The 23,013-nt window shown below is 36.5% G+C and overlaps 2 protein-coding genes across 3 annotated transcripts in view; one reads left to right on the top strand and one right to left on the bottom strand.

Moving 5' to 3' along the window:
* Positions 1–5,078, top strand: part of LOC139974741 (RNA-binding protein FXR1-like) — a 35,876-nt gene extending 30,798 nt beyond the window's left edge. For both annotated transcript variants that reach the window (XM_071982123.1, XM_071982124.1), the window contains one exon: positions 120–5,078. In XM_071982123.1, coding sequence (XP_071838224.1) covers positions 120–361 — 242 coding nt within the window. In that variant the 3' untranslated portion in view covers positions 362–5,078. The remainder of the gene's footprint in view (positions 1–119) is intronic.
* On the bottom strand, positions 720–20,325 carry LOC139974742 (uncharacterized). The gene is made up of 11 exons (XM_071982126.1): positions 20,154–20,325; positions 18,821–18,893; positions 17,129–17,273; positions 16,284–16,465; positions 15,439–15,538; positions 14,502–14,609; positions 13,393–13,499; positions 11,088–11,305; positions 8,089–8,165; positions 7,622–7,784; positions 720–7,028 (listed from the first exon to the last, which is right to left on the bottom strand). The coding sequence occupies exons 1-11, from the start codon at positions 20,191–20,193 to the stop codon at positions 6,994–6,996; spliced, it is 1,248 nt and encodes a 415-aa protein (XP_071838227.1). The 5' UTR covers positions 20,194–20,325; the 3' UTR covers positions 720–6,993.
* Between the last annotated feature and the right edge of the window lie 2,688 nt (positions 20,326–23,013).

Here is a 23,013-nt window from a genome sequence, read left to right as displayed (position 1 = left end):
TGAATAGATAAGCTAGTCATGTATAATGTTATGGCATCTTAGGGTAAATGAGGTTGAGAAAATCATAGAAAAGGACGCAAAAAGCTGCTTTAAACAATGACTTGATTGTTCTTCATTAGAAAAGAAAGGACAGAGCAACAACAACAGGAAGGATGGCAGCAGCAGTGATAGGGGCAACGGATCCAGTGGGCCAGGAGGCCGTGGAGGTCCGAGACCGCAACGACCTCGCAGATCCGGATCGGGGAGGAAGCCTACTCCTAACGGGCAGGATGTGAGTCCGCCAGACAATGCCGAGACCAGTACTGCAGCACCGACAACAGATGCTCAAGAAAGTAGCCCATTGGTTAATGGCACCCTGTAAGGACAATGGAAGCATTGTCTCTCTCTCTCTCTACCATTGTTATGGAAAACAGCATTTGTTTTCAGAAGAAACAAACCTTGACCCCGATGACGATGATGATGACGACGATGATGATGATGATGACGGTAGATTCGGCTCTACAAACCAAACTGCCAAAGCAAACCTTGTGACGATACTACTAAAATTTACTTAAACCGACATTTACAAGAAATCTTGTTCATTGGAAGAAATGAGACAAACCGTTGAGACGTACGCACGAAGAGACAGATACAAAAGCGGAAGAAGACCCATGAACAAGACATTTTTGTCTTCTAACAGCATGTGTTTGTATATTACAAGCTTTTGTTTTTTGTTTATATAAATAAAGAGGAAAAGGCTTGATTGTTACATTATCACTTCCAAGCTTTGCAGAATTTAATCGATTGCAATAAGTTAATGATATTTTCAGTTTATACTAATCATACTTACCTTCAACGAGTTGCTCACAGTGCAATATGCCTCGCAACATAACCAAAAAAAAAATTATTTAGTTTGTGCTTCACAAAAAAATTATTTTTAAATTGATTTGCTGTTGACAACATTTGTGTCTTGGACAAATCTGGTTTCGTTTTCTCTCTTCTTGCCACTTGTAGTAAAAAACCCGAAATGTAATTTAAGATGTTGTTATAATCTTTTGTTCAATTTGTTGTGATTTTTCATGAGGTACTAATGAATAGTTTGATTTTTTCTACAGAGTTTTGTCTTAGAGGGGGATTATTTGGGTGGGTGGAGGGAGGGGGGTTTGTAGTGACCATATTGAAAGTTTATCGATTGCTATGTCACTCTTTTTGATGAAGATTGAATCAACCGATATTATCTTCTTCAAACCTGTTAACAATTCTGCAACATATTTGCATTTTGTTCAGACTATTATCAAGTTAGATTTACATTGCCTCAACCAAAGATTTTCTTGAAGTAAAAGGGACAATCATCCTTCTTTTGATTTCATGGCTATGGGATAGATAGATAGATGGCTCTTTACTCCAAACCTTTTGTTACAATTTAGACATTTTTCTTGTTAATGTAAACTTCTCTTGTTATGTCTGTACTTTCCTGTTTAGCATAATTAAGTATTAAAAACATTTTCACATCAAAAATGAAAAAAATGGTCAAAACTTGAGATACTTGGGACACGGTTGCATATGTACAAATGCTACAGTGCGTTGTTATCATGTGTTAGATGCTGCACACAGGTAAATAGAATGCTATGTGACCATTTCTGCAGCCACTGATTGCTAGAGATACTTGAGTCACAGTTGCATATGTACCATGGCTACAGTGTATTGTTCTCATGTGTTAGATGCTGCACATAGGTAAATAGGATGCTATGTGTGACCATTTCTGCAGCCACTGATTGCTAGGAAGCTGTCACGACAGGTTCACTGTCTACTTAGACAAAGATGCAGGAGTATTAAAAGATGAAATCTTAGGCTCTCAGTAGATAGAGAATATGAGCAAAGTAATGAGAGTGGTCAATGTGTACATGTGGCCACCCTGTGGGTTATCAGTCTGGACATGTGCTCATGAATATGTCACTACCCAATGGATTATCTATTTGCACATGTAGCCATGTGACTACCTTGTGGCTAAGCAATGTACACATGTGATCGTGCATGCTGTACACTTGGCCAACCATTGGGTAAGTTGTACATGTGTCCGTGCATATTGTACATGTGATCACCACATGGGTAATCAGTCTATACATGTAATCATACGTGGTATATGTGTGCCACCCTGCAGGTAATTCTATCCATTTGTATACGTGATAATGCATTATGCTCATGGACAGTATATACATATAAATACATTGCATAACTTAAAGTTTGGCAGGGCTTTTTTTCAAGTTATCAAAGATAAGACAATCAGAATTTGTATATCTTATGATCTTTATATATATATCTAAATGAGTATATTTCATGTGTTTGGTCAATTTGGCAGCATTTACACTTAAAACCTTGTGAAAAACAGTGAAAAAAGTAAGCTGTATTAATCTCTCATAGTTTGTGCACTACTAGCACAGTACCGTAAGTGTTTGCTCAAATAAAGATGCGAGCTATTTTATTCGCAGACACTTGGAAGTACCAGTTTGTGTCTGCACAGATTGTGGGATAAACCAGTTTGCATGTCCTAACTAGTAGAGGTGACTGCACATGTGGAAAGGCATTTCTTTGTGTACAGGATCTGAAGCTTGAAATGGCAACAAATTTATTGATATGCAGCCAGATCAATGTTTAACATAAAGTATTGAGAGCATTGGCTCATGTTGCAGTGAATCTGATGCACCTGCTCTCTCATATCATTACTAATCTGTGTTTAGAGAGAGACTAGACCAGCAGCTGACTCAGCAGCTGAGTCAAAGTCTCATTTAACAGATTACAGAAGTAGACCCGAGACAGATATTATGAGACTATCATCATGAAGCTAGTCTGTGGTCTCACCAGACAGTGAACAGAGAGACACCTGAGTGCACACAGAGTAACTACTCAGTACGACTTAGTGAACAGTAAATGTGAACATGAGACTGCTTACTCTGTGTGGTCTGTGCAGTCAGTGAACAGCAGGACACTGGAACTGGAGTGCATACAAAATAAACCATACAACTAAGAGAACAATAGATGTGAACATGAGACTAATTACTGTGTGGTCTGTGCAGTCAGTGAACAGAGAGACACCTGAGTGCTCACAGAATAACCTTACATCTCAGTATGACTTAGAGAACAGTAGACGTGAACATGAGACAGCTTACTCTGTGTGTTCTCACCAGTCAACAGAGAGACACCTGAGTGCGAACAGAAAATCTACTCAGTATGACTAAGAGAACAGTACACATGACTAATTACTCAGTGTGGTCACACCAGTCAGTGAACAGAGAGACACAACAGAGAGTTCGCACAGAATTACTTTACATCTCAGTATGACTTAGAGACTGAGACCCATCATCCTTAGACTGCTCTCTGTGTCCTCTCCAGTCGTTATACAAGACATTGGTACAGACAGAATATTTGTGGTATTGTTACTAAGAGAACACAGTATACATAATCACAAGACTGCTTACTGTGTGGTCTCACCAGTCAGATCCAGATTTATACTGGATGCACATGGAAATAACTGTATGTCTCATTGCGACTAAGAGACTGGTGCTGGTAAACATGAGACTACTTTCTCTACTTATTGGTATCACAGAGACACTGGATGCACACACAGAATAACTGTAGGTCTTGTTACGGCTAAGAGTAATGTGAACATGAGACTAGTTATTGTGTGATCACATTTGGTCGATGTACGGGGAGACATGTGTACACATTATTCATACATCAGTGTAAGATGTGAACATGAGACTAGTTATTGTGTGATCACATTGTGAACATGAGACTAGTTATTGTGTGATCACATTTGGTCGATGTACGGGGAGACATGTGTACACATTGTTCATACATCAGTGTAAGAATAAGAGAGTTGAACATGTACTCACTGCAAGAAGTAGTATGTGGCATCGATGCCAGAGTAGCGTGCATGGTGATGATGTAATCATCTCGCATGACATGGTAATGGTCACATTTCAAACTTAACCGTTTCGTCACCATCGGATGAAATGCATATTGTTACATTGTTTATCTGTCACAAGCTGAACTTGGTGTACAGGAAGTTGCTTGTTCACGTCTTCCTATCAAGACAGTTGATTTCATGATGGAAGTACAACTTGATGTTTTTGAAAAGTTTCAAACCTACTGATAAAAAAAGGACTCATAACAGAAGTGTGGAAATATGTAACCATGTACACTATTCACAGGACACTACTGAATTGTGCAATACCAAAGGCATGGGACATTTGAAAACTGGTCATTTGGAAACTGGTCTGACACTTTGATGTGCTTTCTCAATGTTGGTTGACAAGGTTTCAAAAATGTATCTTGACAAGGTGTTTCCCATTGTTGGTTGAAACAACTCAGATGTTATTGAAACTGATTAGGGGTATGTCAGAACTGGATTCACCAATAACTATGAAGGATTAACTGAATATTGGTAAGACTAATGACTCTTTACCTGACAAGATTACAAAGGACAGAAATGTTATCTAGTTGGAGATGATGAGGTTAAGATCATTGCAGGTATTATCACTCCTGCTGAAGGTTCTAAAGTCATGCAGGGTTGGTTACCTTCAGACACTGATGGAAACCGTTGAACCAAGTAAAAAATAATGGTCATCACTCTTGTTCACCTCAAGAGGAGATTGTTTACGACCTTGTGACTGGAGTCAGCAGAAATGGTCATTTGTTGTGTTCCTTCTGATTTAGGTCATCGCAACATATTTACCTTTTTACTCGTATGGGATGGTTATGACCCTGTTCATGTATTGATATTCTGTGAGAAACTTCCAGCAATGTTGCTGTTTACTTTAAGGAGCTCTTTGTGCAAGTGCCGTTGCCAAGTTTGTGACATAGAGAAAATAATTACACTGGACTCGTAAATGTTTCTAGCATGTAAAGCTATTAATGAATATTCAGCAGAACATTTGCATACATGACGTGATTTGACGGTAATAAGAGTGTGTACAATATTCTGTATTAAAGTTTAGACTATGCAATCCGTTTCATCTTTGTGGTTACACTCGCCTATAAGGCTCAACTTTAAATGCTGATGGAAAAGGAAGAACTAGAAAATAAAGTTTCAACAAGAAGCTAAACTCTACCTCTCTTTGATTGGTTGTCACTGTATTTGCAGAAGTAATTCTTAGTTCAGATCAGCAGGAGTGTGTTACCATGGTAACTAATATTCCCATGTTAACGTCCCAAACATATATGGTGTAAGAAGTACAAGTTATGTGGAATTATAACATTCTAACAGCCTGATAACATTACACATGTACACACTCAAATCAATTATCTAACAGCAAAATACCATTACCAAGCAAATTCAACAGACGACAATAAATCTCATCCATTATCCCCCTGCCTCATTCCCCCACTCCCCCCCCCCCACCCCAAGCTTAAATATTCACTGCAATACTAAAACATTGCCATTACTATTTTCACTTTATCTCTGCCTTCCTATTGAACAATTCTAATTTGACAGTATTGCAACACATTTGAAAAACATAATATACAAAGTCACATATGATCACAGTTACAAAAAGTAGTGAAACACCTAAGGGCAAAAATATCAAGGCTCATTCCAAGGTGTATAGGTTTGAAGGTTTTACAGCATTCAAGGTGAAATTTTACAAATGTGACATGAAAGATATTGAAAAATGTATAAAACATTCAAGGTGATATTAATGTGTGCCCAAGGCTACCATTGGATAATAACTTGATCGGAGAAGGATTTGAATTGAGATCACAGGAAGAAATCGTGAATGGAAGATAACTGCATTATAAGGTTACAGTGAATCCCTATAGTACAAAATGGCACTTAGGCTTGTATTCACACTGAGTCATTTAACTTTGATAGAACAAAAATTGTTATTCATATAGAAAAATCAAGAAGTAAATTAACCTATTGTGAAAAGATAAATAGTTAAATTTGGAATGACATTTGGTCTCTTGATGAAGAAATTTCAACTAACTGTTGGTTTTATGGCTGATTTAGAATACAAATTATTTAACTACATTAGAAACTTAGGTAATGAATGACTACACAAAAATGACATATTTGAACAGAATTTGGAAGATAGATACACATCGAAAAATTGTAAAGATACTATAATCAACCTGATAGGTCTTGAGGGATGAACTTAGAGTTTACAGTTTACAGAAAATGGACTCTCCAGTGCCTTGAGCACCCTTCCAGGTGAATATGCGAGTTTTTTTCCAAATCACCATTATTATTATTATTTACATCTTCCAGAAAGGCTACATCTAGCCATTTTTTTTTCAAATTTGAGCAATTTAGTTCTGGCCAGAAGTTATTAACAGCATCATTATACGTTGGTTGAACAATAGATTAAACATATAATTTTGCTGTAGTGAGAGAATACATGTGAGCAGTAAATACTAGTAACCTATTACAGATACATGTCCACAAACATATCAAGGAAAAATGTAAACAGGTCTAAGGCAAATAACTATGACACGTTCTCACTCTTACATGAATAAACACAAAAGCCAAAGTAAAAGATGCCTATTTTGACATATGTTATAGAAACACCAGATATTATGCATAGTCTACTAATTAGCATAGAGTTGGCTCTAAATACGAGATGGTAGCACAGTGAATATATGGACTAAGAAGCAAATATGCCTCATTTACATATTATAGAGTCAAGATATTATGCATATTCTACTTATTAGCATAGATTTGGCTCTAAATACAAAATGGTAGCACAGTGAATATATGGACTAAGAAGCAAGTATACCTCATTTACATATTACAGAGTCAAGATATTATGCTTGGCGCTACATATTAATTGTTTAGCAGAGTAAATAACAAAAAACATTAGTTCTTCTTTGGAACCTGCAAACTATTTCACCCAATTCAAGCTGACATAAAACTGGCCTGCAGATGACTTTGAAAGCTGGGTGACATCTGTCTAGTAAACACAGAGAACATTCTCACAATTGATAGCAGTTACCATAGTAACTGTGACCTCATCATCATCATCGCCAGATGCGACAAGTGTTGTCCTTACTCCCTGAAAAGATGCAACAAGATAAACATTGTTACGATTAGCTTATAACTGAAAGTTTGTTTACTTTCACTGTATGAATATGTTTCATAATAGTTGATGGTAAGAGAATACACAGTATGGCTGGAATAATAGGACAAATGCAAATGATGTAGATATTCAAATATGTACAAATTTTCTGTACCTGACTGATTTTATAGTCTTCATGAGTCTTTATATGCCAAATTTTTCCTTGTGGAAGTTTCAAGGAGTGATAAACAAAACGAAAAATACCCACTAGGTGATTTTCAGGGGTGATAAGCAAAATGAATACCCACTAGGTAATTTTAAGGGGTGATAAGTAAAACGAATATCCACTACGTAATTTTTAGGGGTGATAAAACAAAAAACAGCCACTACAGGTAATTTATGTCACATGATTACAAAAGAAAAGAACAATGTATATTCACTGCTGAAACTTACAGTCATGTTAAAGTATATTGGTCATATACATAATGAACATAATTCATGCACTTTGTCATTTGTTGTGTTAACTTCATGACAAGCTTTAAACAGCCCTAATTCTGATAAGTTTGTTCATTAGTGTGACAGTGCTTTACCTGTGATGATGATGTTCCCTTCATAGTTATAAGAGCAGCTGAAGATTTCGTCCGTATGGCCCTCTAGTACCTGCATATTCTGTCCAGTGTTCGGGTCCCAAATACGGGCCGTCTTATCGGCACTGGCTGTCAGTATCTGAGTACCCTGGGAGTTGAAGGCCACCTGATGATGGGGTGTCAATGTCAAAACAATGTCAAGGTTATTGCATGGATTTATACACAGATGGTCCTAATTTCTCGACTACCAGAAACTACTCCTGTGGATCACGTTAATCAAGAACGATGGACCTTCAAACAAAGCCATAAGACATATTCTAGAATATGAGAGTCACATTGGAATAGGAAGACAGAGATATTCATGTGAAACCATCAAGTAACACTTTTACAATTCGTGGTCATAACATCCTATGCTGATATTTTAATCTTAAGAGCTGATACAACATCTTTGAAGGAAGAACAGCGCATACCTTTGATATTTCACCTTCATGTCCCTCTAGTTTGGCCATGCAAGTCTGTGTGACAGCATTATAGATCCTGGCAGTACCTTAAGAAAGAAGAATAAACAGAAGAAACTTTATTATTACTTATTCATTGTTTTTTCACACTATGCTTCCAATCTTGTAAATTCATGTATATAGAAATATTTCATTATTAAAGATGGCATTTTGTGTTATGTCTCTAGAATGTCTCTGCAAACACAATCTGCTACTTAAGTCAACAACAATCAAACGGGAATGTTGAACGTAGCACAGTAATTTAAACATTTCCAAATGAAACAAAGTTTGGGTACAGTTATTTTGAAAGACACACAGTTTCCTGCATTGGATGAAGCTGTTAATAACATAGAAGAGACAATATTTTATTTACTTACTTTCAGCTGATGCAGATGTTATCTGTGTTACTTACTATCAGCTGATACAAGTGTTATCTGTGTTACTTACTATCAGCTGATACAGACGTTATCTGTGTTACTTACTATCAGCTGATACAGATGTTATCTGTGTTACTTACTATCAGCTGATACAGATGTTATCTGTGTTACTTACTATCAGCTGATGCAGATGTTATCTGTATTACTTACTATCAGCTGATGCAGACGTTATCTGTGTTACTTACTATCAGCTGATACAGATGTTATCTGTGTTACTTACTATCAACTGATGCAGATGTTATCTGTTTACTTAATATCAACTGGTACATATGTTATCTGTGTTACTTACTATCAGCTGATGCAGATGTTATCTGTGTTACTATCAGCTGATACAGATGTTTTCTGTGTTACTTACTATCAGCTGATGCAGATGTTATCTGTTTTACTTACTATCAGCTAATGCAGATGTTATCTGTGTTACTATCAGCTGATACAGATGTTTTCTGTGTTACTTACTATCAACTGATGCATATGTTATCTGTGTTACTTACTATCAGCTAATGCATATGTTATCTGTGTCACTTACTATCAGCTGATGCAGATGTTATCTGTGTTAATAACTATCAGCTGCTACAGATGTTATCTGTGTTGCTTACTATCAGCTGATGCAGATGTTATCTGTGTTACTAACTATCAGCTGATGCAGATGTTATCTGTGTTACTCACTATCAGCTGATACATATTTTATCTGTGTTACTTACCATCAGCTGATGCAGATGTTATCTGTGTTACTTACCATCAGCTGATGCAGATGTTATCTGTGTTACTTACAATCAGCTGATGCAGATGTTATCTGTGTTACTTACTATCAGCTAATGCAGATGTTATCTGTATTACTTACTATCAGCTGATGCAGATGTTATCTGTATTACTTACTATCAGCTGATACAGATGTTATCTGTGTTACTTACTATCAGCTGATACAGATGTTATCTGTGTTACTAACTATCAGCTGATGCAGATGTTATCTGTGTTACTTTCTATCAGCTAATGCAGATGTTATCTGTATTACTTACTATCAGCTGATGCAGATGTTATCTGTATTACTTACTATCAGCTGATATAGATATTATCTGTGTTACTATCAGCTGATACAGATGTTATCTGTGTTACTTACTATCAGCTGATGCAGATGTTATCCGTATTACTTACTATCAGCTGATGCAGATGTTATCTGTGTTACTTACTATCAGCTGATGCAGATGTTATCTGTGTTACTTACTATCACCTAATGCATATGTTATCTGTGTTACTTACTATCAGCTGATACAGATGTTATCTGTGTTACTTACTATCAGCTGATACAGATGTTATCTGTGTTACTTACTATCAGCTGATGCAGAAGTTATCTGTGTTACTTACTCTTAGCTGATACAGATGTTATCTGTGTTACTTACTATCAGCTGTTACAGATGTTATCTGTGTTACTTACTATCAGCTGATACAGATGTTATCTGTGTTACTTACTATCAGCTGATGCAGATGTTATCTGTATTACTTACTATCAGCTGATACAGATGTTATCTGTGTTACTTACTATCAGCTGATACAGATGTTATCTGTGTTACTAACTATCAGCTGATGCAGATGTTATCTGTGTTACTTACAATCAGCTGATGCAGATGTTATCTGTGTTACTTACTATCAGCTAATGCAGATGTTATCTGTGTTACTATCAGCTGATGCAGATGTTATCTGTGTTACTTACTATCAGCTGATGCAGATGTTATCCGTATTACATACTATCAGCTGATACAGATGTTATCTATGTTACTTACTATCAGCTGATACAGATGTTATCTGTGTTACTTACTATCAGCTGATACAGATGTTATCTGTGTTACTTACTATCAGCTGATACAGATGTTATCTGTGTTACTTACTATCAGCTAATGCAGATGTTATCTGTGTTACTATCAGCTGATGCAGATGTTATCTGTGTTACTTACTATCAGCTGATGCAGAAGTTATCCGTATTACTTACTATCAGCTGATACAGATGTTATCTATGTTACTTACTATCAGCTGATACAGATGTTATCTGTGTTACTTACTATCAGCTGATACAAGTGTTATCTGTGTTACTTACTATCAGCTGATACAGATGTTATCTGTGTTACTTACTATCAGCTGATGCAGATGTTATCTGTGTTACTTACAATCAGCTGATGCAGATGTTATCTGTGTTACTTACTATCAGCTGATGCAGAAGTTATCTGTGTTACTTACTCTTAGCTGATACAGATGTTATCTGTGTTACTTACTATCAGCTGTTACAGATGTTATCTGTGTTACTTACTATCAGCTGATACAAGTGTTATCTGTGTTACTTACTATCAGCTGATACAGATGTTATCTGTGGTACTTACTATCAGCTGATGCAGATGTTATCTGTGTTACTTACTATCAGCTGATGCAGATGTTATCTGTGTTACTTACTATCAGCTGATGCAGATGTTATGTGCTACTACCTGATGCAGATGTTATCTGTGTTACTTACTATCAGCTAATACAGGTGTTATCTGTGGAACTTACTATCAGCTGATGCAGATGCTATATGCTGTCCTGTGCTATCAAATACAACATCTAAAATCTCATCTTCATGGCCACTGAAGGTACCGGTACACTGTCCTGTCCTAACGTCCCAGAGCTTACAGGTTTTATCCATGGATGCTGTAACCACCATTGAGGAGTCAAAGTTAAACTGGGCAGAACTGATCTCTCCGCGATGACCGATGAAGGTATGAACTTGCCTGAAGTGGAAAAAATAACACACTGCAAGTAAGAATAATTCACATATTACCTACTTGTTATTGCACTTATTATTAGAAAAATTTACACATGATATACTTTACATAATATCATACATAAAATATATTGTTCATCTTATTGTACATATCAATGTATACATTTATTGTACAAATCATATTACTGTGCATCTTTTTGATGTTCACATTACTGTCCATGCTACTTTACATATTATCCTACATATTATTCTACATGATGTCCTGCATTGTATTGTACATCTATGTATACATTATTCCACACATCATATGACTATGCATATAACTGTACATATTGATGTGCACATCATTACACATTTTACTGTGCATAATATAGTACATATTACTTTGCACGCTATTGTACATATTACTGTACATATCACCATTCAAATTATTGTACATTTGCTGTACATCTTTTTGTACATATTGCTGTGCATACTACTGTTGATATTATGCTACATGATGTCGTACATCTCATTGCACATATTAAGTTTACACACTATTGTACTCAGCCATCTTACTGTATATACATCTGATTGCGCATATTACTGTGCACATTAGTACACATAGTACTGTGCATATTATGATACATAATGCTATGCATATCATTATACATATTAACTGTGCATGCTATTGTACATATAACTATGCATCATAAAAGTATATTATATTACTGTACATATCACCATTCAAATTATGGTACATATGCTTGATTTTATTCTGCATATTACTGTGTACATCATTATAGGTATTACTGTGCACATCATTACACATATTACTGTACATATCACCATTCTAATTATGTACATTTGATGGATTTTATTGTGCATATTACTGTGTATGTCATTATAGGTATTACTGTGCACATCATTACACATATTACTGTACATATCACCATTCTAATTATGTACATTTGCTGGATTTTATTGTGCATATTACTGTGTACGTCATTAAAGGTATTACTGTGCACATCATTACACATATTACTGTACATATCACCATTCTAATTATGTACATTTGCTGGATTTTATTGTGCATATTACTGTGTACGTCATTAAAGGTATTACTGTGCACATCATTACACATATTACTGTACATATCACCATTCTAATTATGTACATTTGATGGATTTTATTGTGCATATTACTGTGTATGTCATTATAGGTATTACTGTGCACATCATTACACATATTACTGTACATATCACCATTCTAATTATGTACATTTGCTGGATTTTATTGTGCATATTACTGTGTACGTCATTAAAGGTATTACTGTGCACATCATTACACATATTACTGTACATATCACCATTCTAATTATGTACATTTGCTGGATTTTATTGTGCATATTACTGTGTATGTCATTATAGGTATTACTGTGCACATCATTACACATATTACTGTACATATCACCATTCTAATTATGTACATTTGCTGGATTTAATTGTGCATGTTACTGTGTACATCATTACAGGTATTACTGTGCACATCATTACACATATTACTGTACATATTACTGTACATATCACCATTCAAAAGATTGTACGTTTGCTGTACATCTTATTGTGCATATTACTGTGTACGTCATTATAGGTATTACTGTGCACATAATTACATATATTAATGTGCATACTACTGTACATTTAATACTAATAATAATAATATAAATGGACACTTTGTATAGTGCAAGTATCCGCCCGAAGGTGCTCATGCTAATAGTACATTATTCTACATGATGTAGAATCTTATCGCATATATCAATGCATTCACTATTGTACATCATTACACATATTACTGTCCATGTTATTGTACATATTTACTGAACACATCACCGTTCAAATTATTGCACATTTGCTATACATCTTATTATGCATATTACTGTACATATTGCAGAGCACATAGCTGGAAAAAAAAACAGAAGCCAAGCATAAAGTTATGAAAGGCATCAGCCCTGCCTATTACTCTCCTCCAGCCACACAAATATCCTGTTTTATGCATTCCAGGGTTATAGTGTGCGTAAAATATTCTACACTGATCTGATTACATAAAACTAACCTTCCAGCATGGATATCCCAGAGAGCTACAGTGTGGTCAAAAGAACCAGTGATGATGTGAGAACCAGTGGTGTTGAAGGACAGTGAGATTATCTCAGCCGTGTGCCCCTAATGAAGGAAAGCAATAGAGAAATCATACACTGAAATATTCATCAATTATGTCACGTTAATTACTTTTATCCTTGATGTAACATTCATGCCGAATATTCCAATTATTGGCGGTTTTAAACTCTTGCCTTTTATCTGATCGGATGATCCATGTAGACACCCTGGGCTGGTTGTAAAGCTAGACGTCACATGACCACATCTGGAGCCACAGCTTACATGATAAATGTGGTGCACTGCTGTGGAACAAACTAGATCCTTTCCAGAAATCTATTTCCAGGTTTGCGTCTCAGTACAGAAATTTTCCTTATGTCCTCACCAGATTTGACACTCATTTATTTTTTTTCATGTATATATATATATGTATTCATATATATCTATAAATCCTATTATATATATATATATATATATATATATATATATATATGTACATAATTATATATAAATCAAGAACAGTTAAAAAAACTTCAAACCCCCACAGGATTCGAACCACAGCCTCCTGCTTCATATGTAGACACCCTAACCAGCTATGGACACTGATTGTATATCCAGAGGTTTGAAACTAGAAAGGAAGGCTGTCATTCCACTGTAGGCTTTTGCAACCTGTATCGAACAATGCTAGCCCTGTTTGGTGACATATTTCTCTTGATTCAATCCAACTCGACTCAATCTCATTTCTAAACCCCACAGCCGGCAAAGGGATTCGAACCCGGCCTCCCGCTTTATATGCGGACACCCTAATATATATATATATATATATATATATATATATATATATATACATATAGATATAAATATGAATAAATAGCAAACAAAACACAACAAACAGATGGGTATAGTCAACTAACACTAGAATTACAACCCAATGAACACCCCCAAAACTATACTTTTGTTTTGAGTAACACAACTGATGTTCCAGAATTTGCATTCCAAGTTTGGATAAAAGAGCAAGAAAGCAGGATCACTGACTAACTTCATCTAGTGTAAGATAAGATGTCAACTTACAGATAATGTTCTAACTTCATTGCCTTTCTCTACGTCCCACAGTTTAGCTGTGTGATCCATGCTACCTGTAGCTATTAGTGTGCTTTGTGGGTTGAAGGACAAACAGACCTGGTAGAGAGAGAGATAGAAATGGAAATCCATTATGAAATTAATATTACTGTCATTGTATTACAATACCAAAAAAGACAGTCGACTGATGCTATCGATACAAAACATGAGTTCATGATGCTTCCAAGAAGCAGTCCAGATAGATACTTACACAATAACAACTACATGTCCATAATAGGTCTCATCTCTGGTAGAATACCTCCCCTTGCTACTTCAGAAGAGTAGCAAGTGTTATATTTTATAAGTGTTATATTTATCAGAAAAAAATGGACAGTGGTATTCCAAATACAAATGAATTTTTCAATAAGATTAAATTCTTGCAACAGGTGGAGAAATATCTTCATAAGTGCGAAACTCTCTCTCCCATTTCTTTACAATTACCTATATGCAACAATCTCTGGTTGTTTGATGTTAAGGTTTTAGGGGTCACTATTTATTTATCCCAATTCAGTGATATTTCTAAATAAATATATATATGATCCATGTATAATGCGCACAGAAATCATTTCACACAGAGATGTTTGTAACACACAAGGCCATGCAGAGAATACCTAGTGTACATAAAAGTAATTGTAGAATGCTAACATGTTTTCAAGTATTTGACAGCCATGGATTAATTATGCATCATGAAAAATGTTTGAATTGCCGGCAATTATGATGGAGACATTACTTCCCAAATAAAGTAGTGATGTTAGCCTTAAAAAAAAAGCAGAGATGCAAAGTTACAGGAAGGGGGGGGGGGAGGAGGGGTATGAAAGGTAATGGGTAGTAAAACTTTAATGCAGAAGCAAAGAATCATTAAAAAATATGAATTATTGATAAATCTTACAATCTCAGCAGTATGTCCTCTATAGGTGTGATGGCATTTACCATCCTCCGTACTCCACAGTTTGCAGGTCTTATCAAAGGATCCTGTTGCAATTTTGTCCCTGTTATATGTTATAAAGCAAAAAAAAAACATAAAAACCTGATCAAGTACCTTATTCATAATTTTCAGATATAAATAGTGTGTTAGCAGAATATTATAGGTAATTTACCAGTGGGGGAAGAATAACATAAAAAATGTTAAGGTATCTTAAAGTAACAACATATTCATGTATAAGGAATCATATTAAGGTGAAAGCACATTCATGTGTTAGGTGTGGTATTATAGTAACAGCACTTGCATATCCATTGACCAAACACCTTGGACGTATAATGAGTGATGCAACCTTTGTGAAAGTTGCATTTTCTCTTTTCACTAACATGGGTCAGAATTAATGTTAAAGGTAGTCAGTATAGGAACCAAATTATTGCCACTAAAATTGCTAGAAGTTTTCAAAAAATACCCTCCCGGAGGTCTTTACTCTCCAAATTATTCTCAGACATTTTAAAGGAACACACAAGATGACTGAATGTCCCAGTGAGGAAAATTTCCTCGAAGGTTGTAATAAAAACCCTTTAAGAATTTTGACCAAAGGTGACCATACTTGTAGATCTAGCATATTTGGGGCCAATACAGCATATTTTTTAGCATTCAACAGCTTCATTCAACTCTAGGTAAAACCTGAGGCCTGTACACGAGGCACACCAGTCGCGCCTGCCATTCATGCCTTTCCATGATCTAACACACCTTCAAAGGAATATCAAAATGACTACAGTGAGCTATATTCTTCAAGTTTAAATAGTGCTCACCCATAAGGATTGTTGTAGGCAATAGCATAAACTACATTCCGGTGTCCTTCTAAGGTGTGCAGTTCTTCTCCTGAAGCTGTGTCCCAGACTTTACAGGTTCTATCATAGCTTCCCGTGATGAAGCTCGAACCGGATTTATTGAAAGCAACGTTGGTCAAAGGTAAGATGTGAGCTCGGAGTATCTACGGTACGAAATGGAACGAATAGCTTATCTCATGATTTTAGTTTACAGGTTCTAGAATTTAGTCTAAATTTTTACCCCAAAAAATTAAATTGTAAGCACTTAAAAAGATAAACACAGTAATATGTCTACAATGATTTATAAATTAACTGCATAAGGGAACATGAAAAATTCATGCTACCTGTAAAGCTCATTATTTAGAGAATTTAACCCCTGTGGCTGGGTTTGAATCTCTGTGAATTGGGTTTCAAGCATTAAGGCTTTGAATTATTCCCTGCTTATTCAACCTTTGGATTATATATTATTATGACAAGTTTGTAATGAGTTGTACTGTTATAAGTGATCATTTGGAATGCTTTGACTGCATTTATTAATACAGGCATAACTCTTTCATTTAATCACCCCCAACAATTCTTCCTGATTTCCCCTATTGCTGTCAGTGAGTAACAAATGTCTTTAGCAAATAAACTTGACTTAAACTTACAGAAAGAGAGACGATCGACATGACAAGGTTGAATAACTCACAGCAGAAACTCTGAATCATTTCAAATCACATTAGTCTTAGAACTGATCCTAAGGAGATTGACAGGAATGTGGACTTATCTGGAAAAGATTCAGTTAAGATGCTACCTTACAGCTAACGAAAGCAACTAAGCTCACTCACTTTGAATAAATAAAATTTGTGATCATCTTTCTTTGATAACTTGGTTTGTAGCTTCACGATGAGTTGGCGCACTTGGTTCATTCTATTCGGAGTTATTAGCGGCTCCCTGCGGCTGATGTCATCGAGAAGAGCATCGATATCCGATCTAAGAAACAAACGCAAAAATAGCCAGAATTTTTATCGATTTCGATAACGTAGGTCATTTGGTTAGTCTCTGAAATGACTATGAAGGGCAGTATTGGCTGTGAAAATAGTTACCTGCTTTCATATTTATTCACTTAATTTAACTTGTGGGTTTCATTCTGAAATCAAGAGAAAAACCTGTCGTTGATTTGGTGGGGCTGATATCACCGTGAATTACTACTTAGAAATTTTCTTATTCTGCTTGCAACGATACTCAATATCTTGATTTTTGTTTTTAATATTCAAGAGGAATTATTGATAAGTTGTGCAAATACAGTACAACTGACAAACCCAGTTGGTTCTGTGTCTAAAGCGAATGCAATTAATATTTTAAGACTTAAAAGACATACCCCATTCACCTAGCAATGACCAGACATGCATGTCGTCACAAAGTTAAGTTAGAAAAATAGCAAGAACAAGTATTTTAGGAAACATTCCATCAGAAATTTACAACTGACTGGCAGAAATATAAAATGAGACATATTTCAGCTTTCTGGATACATAATATACAAATGAAAGAATTGAAATTCCAGACTCATCTTCAAAGTGTACTAGAACTAAACATAAACAAAAGAGATAAAAGAGTGAATGAAAGATTAACTTTTCTTCCTAACATTGAATAAAAGGAATGTATACAAGACTTTGCTGAGGACCACGATACCCTAGTTTATAACAAACACTTTGAGAGTGCAGACTGAGCAAATAAAACCTGAGAGAGATGACACCTCTTTAAGGTATAGATGATGCTTTCTACAAACATTCATTTAGCAGTAGTGTTATAGAAAATATATTCCTACTTAGACATAAGTACTTATATGATTCATTAAAGGATACAGCAAAAAGAAATGTTTAATGCTGGTAATCAGACATAGTTTTGAATGAGGTGTAACAGAAGTATTAAACACCCCTATCGATCGCAGAAAATACACACACAGCTTGCTACCGTCGGTAATTAGACACTAGTGTACAGTCAGTACATACAGTTGCGGTCAATACCCACAGCACAGTATACAAACGATACAGTGATGGACATCTCAGGTCCAGCTAAAGATAACAAGGTATCACAATTCATTACTGTCTCATTTTGTAGCAACACTAACAAAACATCACTTGCAAGCAACAGAAAGTTAACTTTTTCAGATGGCCGCACGCGGTTTGGGGCGAGTCTTCAATGCCTTTAAGGTTTAAGGTCTCACATAACCCTTCAACCCTGACCTGACAATAATTCCAACCACATCCCAACCTATGGCATAAGAATTATAAATTTCAACAGATTATAAATATCAACGGATTATAATTATAAATAACGGATTATAAATATCAACGGATTAGATACTGTCTCATTTCATTCTCTTGATCAGTTGGTTGTAACTTTTGTCCATAGGATGGTCAGTATAAGCCTCCATACTGTAACTGCTATAGAAAGGTTAACCAATGAATGAGACAAGGCATATACTGTAGAAGGTAAATGAAGATTTGCTGTCCGTAATCCTTTTAATGTATACTTACTCTGGACTGAGTTCCAAGAGATCGATGGATTTTGTTTTGATTTGCTTGGCTTGTTCATATTCCAAAATTATACCTGTTGGATGAAAAGATACACTTTGTATGGACAACAAAAACAAAAGTTAAGGAATTTCTGAAGATCTTCCATTTGAAAGGAACTTCTTGACCAGGTATCGGAAACCATTTCAAGTTTGCTTACAATTTAAAAATGTGTAAACTATAAGAGCAAATATTTTTAGTTCAATGATAATACTAGCAAATTAAAATTTTCTAGCTTTGCTCTTCAGTATAATTTTAACGTACAGGCTTCAGTTAGTAGCTAAGGTTAGCATAAGATGTGTTTCTGCCAAACCATTAGATTTATAACATTAAAGACATAAGCAACATCACATACGTATAAGAAAGTTACAACTGTATCTCTTATCCTAAACTTGCATTAAATTTATGGTTGAGGATGCCATAGGCCTCATCCAGTTGTTAGGCTATCTACAGTATGTTAGATTAAACAATCTTCCTAAACAGCTTTATCAATGGATGTTAAAATTGTAATGCCAACTTAAGCCTAGTACTGCATTAAGTCAATTGTATTTATAGAAATGTATTCCTTTGTGACAGTAGTGTCAATCTTGTAGGCACTTATAGGCACATTGTTTAAAATGCCATAGGCCTACAGTAATGCAGTTGTCAGGCTTTACGTTAGATTAAACAAATTTCCTAAAATGCTTTATCAACGGATGTTAAAATGGTAATGCCAAGTATAGCCCAGTACTGCATCAGGTCAATTGCAGTCATAGAAATGTATTTCCTTTGTGACAGTTGTGCCAAACTTAAATGGCCTACTGTATATGGCAGCCAAATTGGGTGCAAATACAAAACTGCTGTAATTTTATGACAACTGGCCCTATATTTGTGTAACAGTTGTGTGGATTTAAATGCAATTCGTTTTGATTGTAGATCTTGGACAAATATTATGGAGTGATGCATGGTAAAAAAAATTACAACGTTTACCTAATATATATGCAACCTTGAGTTAAACTGAACAACATGGATGATGGAATGGTTGAAATCAATGTTCTTTGGGAAGGGGGACCTTCAGCTGTTTCTCTTACTCCTAATATTTGTGAGGCCTAGGCTATGTCATTCAAAATCGTCAAACTGTTTTTGGGCGCTGCAACAGGGTACGGCCCTAGCTTATGGCAACATGACAAAAAACATCACACGAATGATAAGAAATCGTTGAACTGATACCAATGCTATAGACACTAACTGTTATGATTCTCAAGATGAACTTGACATCGCTCAAAGTGTACTGTTTTTTCACATAAGAAAGGCTTACCTGGAGGATAATAACGGAGTAAGAATCTCTTTAGTAACATTTTCTGTCAACTGAATGAAGCAAGATGATAAGGAACTTTTTAAATGTAGTATGCAATGATTCAATCACAGGAACAGTCTGATGCGCTTGTTGCGGTAGCTAGGCCTACGAGTTGAGATGGCGCTCTTACATATTTCATTTTGAGTTGAACACCAAGAATGGGCAAGGCCGATTTCGGTAATACGGTCCGTCGACCCTTTAGTGTTTATATTTCATAGGGCCCGGCCGTCATCGTTCCTAATTCAAACACAGCAAGGTGGATGCAGGATTTTATAAGGAGGGATGTGGCCCTGGGATCGTGGACGCCAACTCCCATGAAGGGGTTGTGGATCCTTCCCCCAGAAAAAATAAAACTGTAGTTATCAAATGATGTATGCTGAGGAATATGTATACTAGAAATATGTATACTAGAAATTAGATTTATAATTACGTCTAAACGCATGTATGTGCTAATAACTACTTTCGAAATTTAATGAGATTGTACACCCCATACAACCTGGATCCGCGTCTGGATAGTAATTGGACAACTTTTCGAATAATAAAAATACAGCCCATAAGAAAACCCCGATCTTCAACTTATGATCACCTCTAAAACCTCCGAACTGGAATGATCATATGGATTTATAGCTACGTAATGTGTTCACGCATAACCCATAAAGTGAACAAATGAAACCAACCTCTTCCTCCGCCATTTTTACGGAATAATATTTACTCACCCAATCTATAGTTAGTATCCATTTCATCCATTTTCAGGGTACAGTTTTTTTTTCCTTTCGCCCCCCCCCTCCCTCCCAGCCCCCACATGCATCCATAACAGTATTTCAGCACTTTGAAGAAAAATCATTTGAAGAGTAAAATTGGAGAATTTGTACTGAGATGAAATGCAATTGTCAAAATTTTAGTCGAAATTCTGAAGGAAAAAGTAGCAATTTCAACGTCACATAGTCGGAGTTTGGAGATAGAAAAAAAGGTTCGGACGTAGTATAATTTGCAATGTTATGTCTTGAACAGCAAATCGCGCAAAACATTTTCTATTTCTTCATAATGCAGTCATCCTTACAATACAGAGCTAAATATAAATATATTATGTATATATATTATATATATTTATGAGAATTAGTTTAGACTAGTGGAACATGAGTGAAACATGAAGCTACTAGTTATATGATGATCGCTTAATGCGTGAAACTCTGAGTAACAACTACTGTACTAGTTAGTGTTCCACTAGTCTCAATTACTAGTTCAAGTCTCATCTATATTTCGCTCTGTCGATGAAGCAAGGACATAGAGAACTCTGCGCCAAGATAGACGACAACCAACCAAACGTATATACAGTGGCGGCGGAACCGGGGGGGCTTGGGGGGGCTCAGCCCCCCCAATGAAAAAGTTGAGGGGGCAAATGCATGATAAGCCCCCCCAATATTTACCAAGGCTCCGAAACGTACATCTGCACATTTTTCAATGCATACTTGTCGATCTGTCCGATGCACACGTATACTATATAGGTGTAATAATTTTAGTAATTGCTGGGGGACCCTCGGCCCGTCCCCTGGCTATAGACCACATTGTCACCCCGACCGCGTCTTCACGCCCCGTGAAAAGTGGAAGCAGTGAGTGTGAGTACCGGTAAGCGTAACACAACTTCGTCTTAGGCCAATGACTTGCCTCATTTCAGCCAGTTCTCCAACATCCCCTTACTTAGTGGCGGAGCGTCCATATATACAGTCAGGGGCGGATGCCCCCCCCCCCCTGACGGACTCAAATGGACTGCTGGCGCCCTTTTCAGCTTTTCACTACTTTTTACTTATTCGCGATTATTGACTATTTTATTGCGCACTCATGTACCTATTGACATTTGTCATATTCTGTTGGTGTAATTTTCCGACAAAATGGCGACGACACCTATTTATTCTCCGTTTATCTGCAAATTAGCAAGGCCCGGAAAGGGTCATTTCCTGCAATCTAGGGAGTAACTTTACTCAAAAAATTCTCTGTACGCTCCGCGCCAACCTGTGGTGGCGCTCCGCTTAGATAGTGTCGAAAGTGCCCCTACAGACCATTCTTGCCCCCCCTGATCAATACCCCTAGCTCCGCCACTGCGCTTACTACACTCAAAAACGTCTTTGCGAGTACACTACGAGTAATAGCTACTCTCTTAGAACACCATCGAATATACAAATTACAATGTTTTTACAGACTTTTACGTGCAATCTGAGAAATTGCAGGCTTGAGACCCATATTTTAGGGCTAGGTATTTGCAGCATTAAACACTCGGGAAGTGCCGTTTCCGGCCATCTCGGGGTTTGAAAAAACTCAACATTTTCTTGTACGCTCCGCACCAACCGATGGTGGCGCTCCGCTTAGATAGTCTCCACACATTAGCCCCCCCAATAATTTTTCCGTTCCGCCGCGCCTGCGTATATATGGCTCGAACTTACACCACTTCGACTTTCGACTTCGACCGCTCAACACGACGAGCTACCAACGACCTACATTAAAGGCATTGAAGACTCGCCCAAAACGCGTGTGGCCATCTGAAAAAGTTAACTTTATGTTGCTTGCAAGTGAAGTGTTGTTCGTGTCGCTACAAAATGCAGACAGTAATGAAACGTGATACCTTAATTGTTATCTTTAGCTGGACCTGAGATGTCCATCGCTGCATCGTTTGTATACTGTGCTGTGGGCATTGACCACAGCTGTATGTGCTGACTGAACACTAGTGTCTAATTACAGACGGTAGCAAGCTGTGGGTGTGTGTGTATTTTCTGGGATCGATGGTGGTGGTTGACACTTCTGTACACCAGGCGCGTATCCAGGGGGC

The sequence above is a fragment of the Apostichopus japonicus genome, chromosome 10, assembly GCF_037975245.1.
Source record: "Apostichopus japonicus isolate 1M-3 chromosome 10, ASM3797524v1, whole genome shotgun sequence".
NCBI lineage: Eukaryota > Metazoa > Echinodermata > Holothuroidea > Aspidochirotida > Stichopodidae > Apostichopus > Apostichopus japonicus.
The sequence above is the reverse complement of the archived record's forward strand: the minus strand, read 5'-3'. Positions and strand labels throughout refer to the sequence as shown.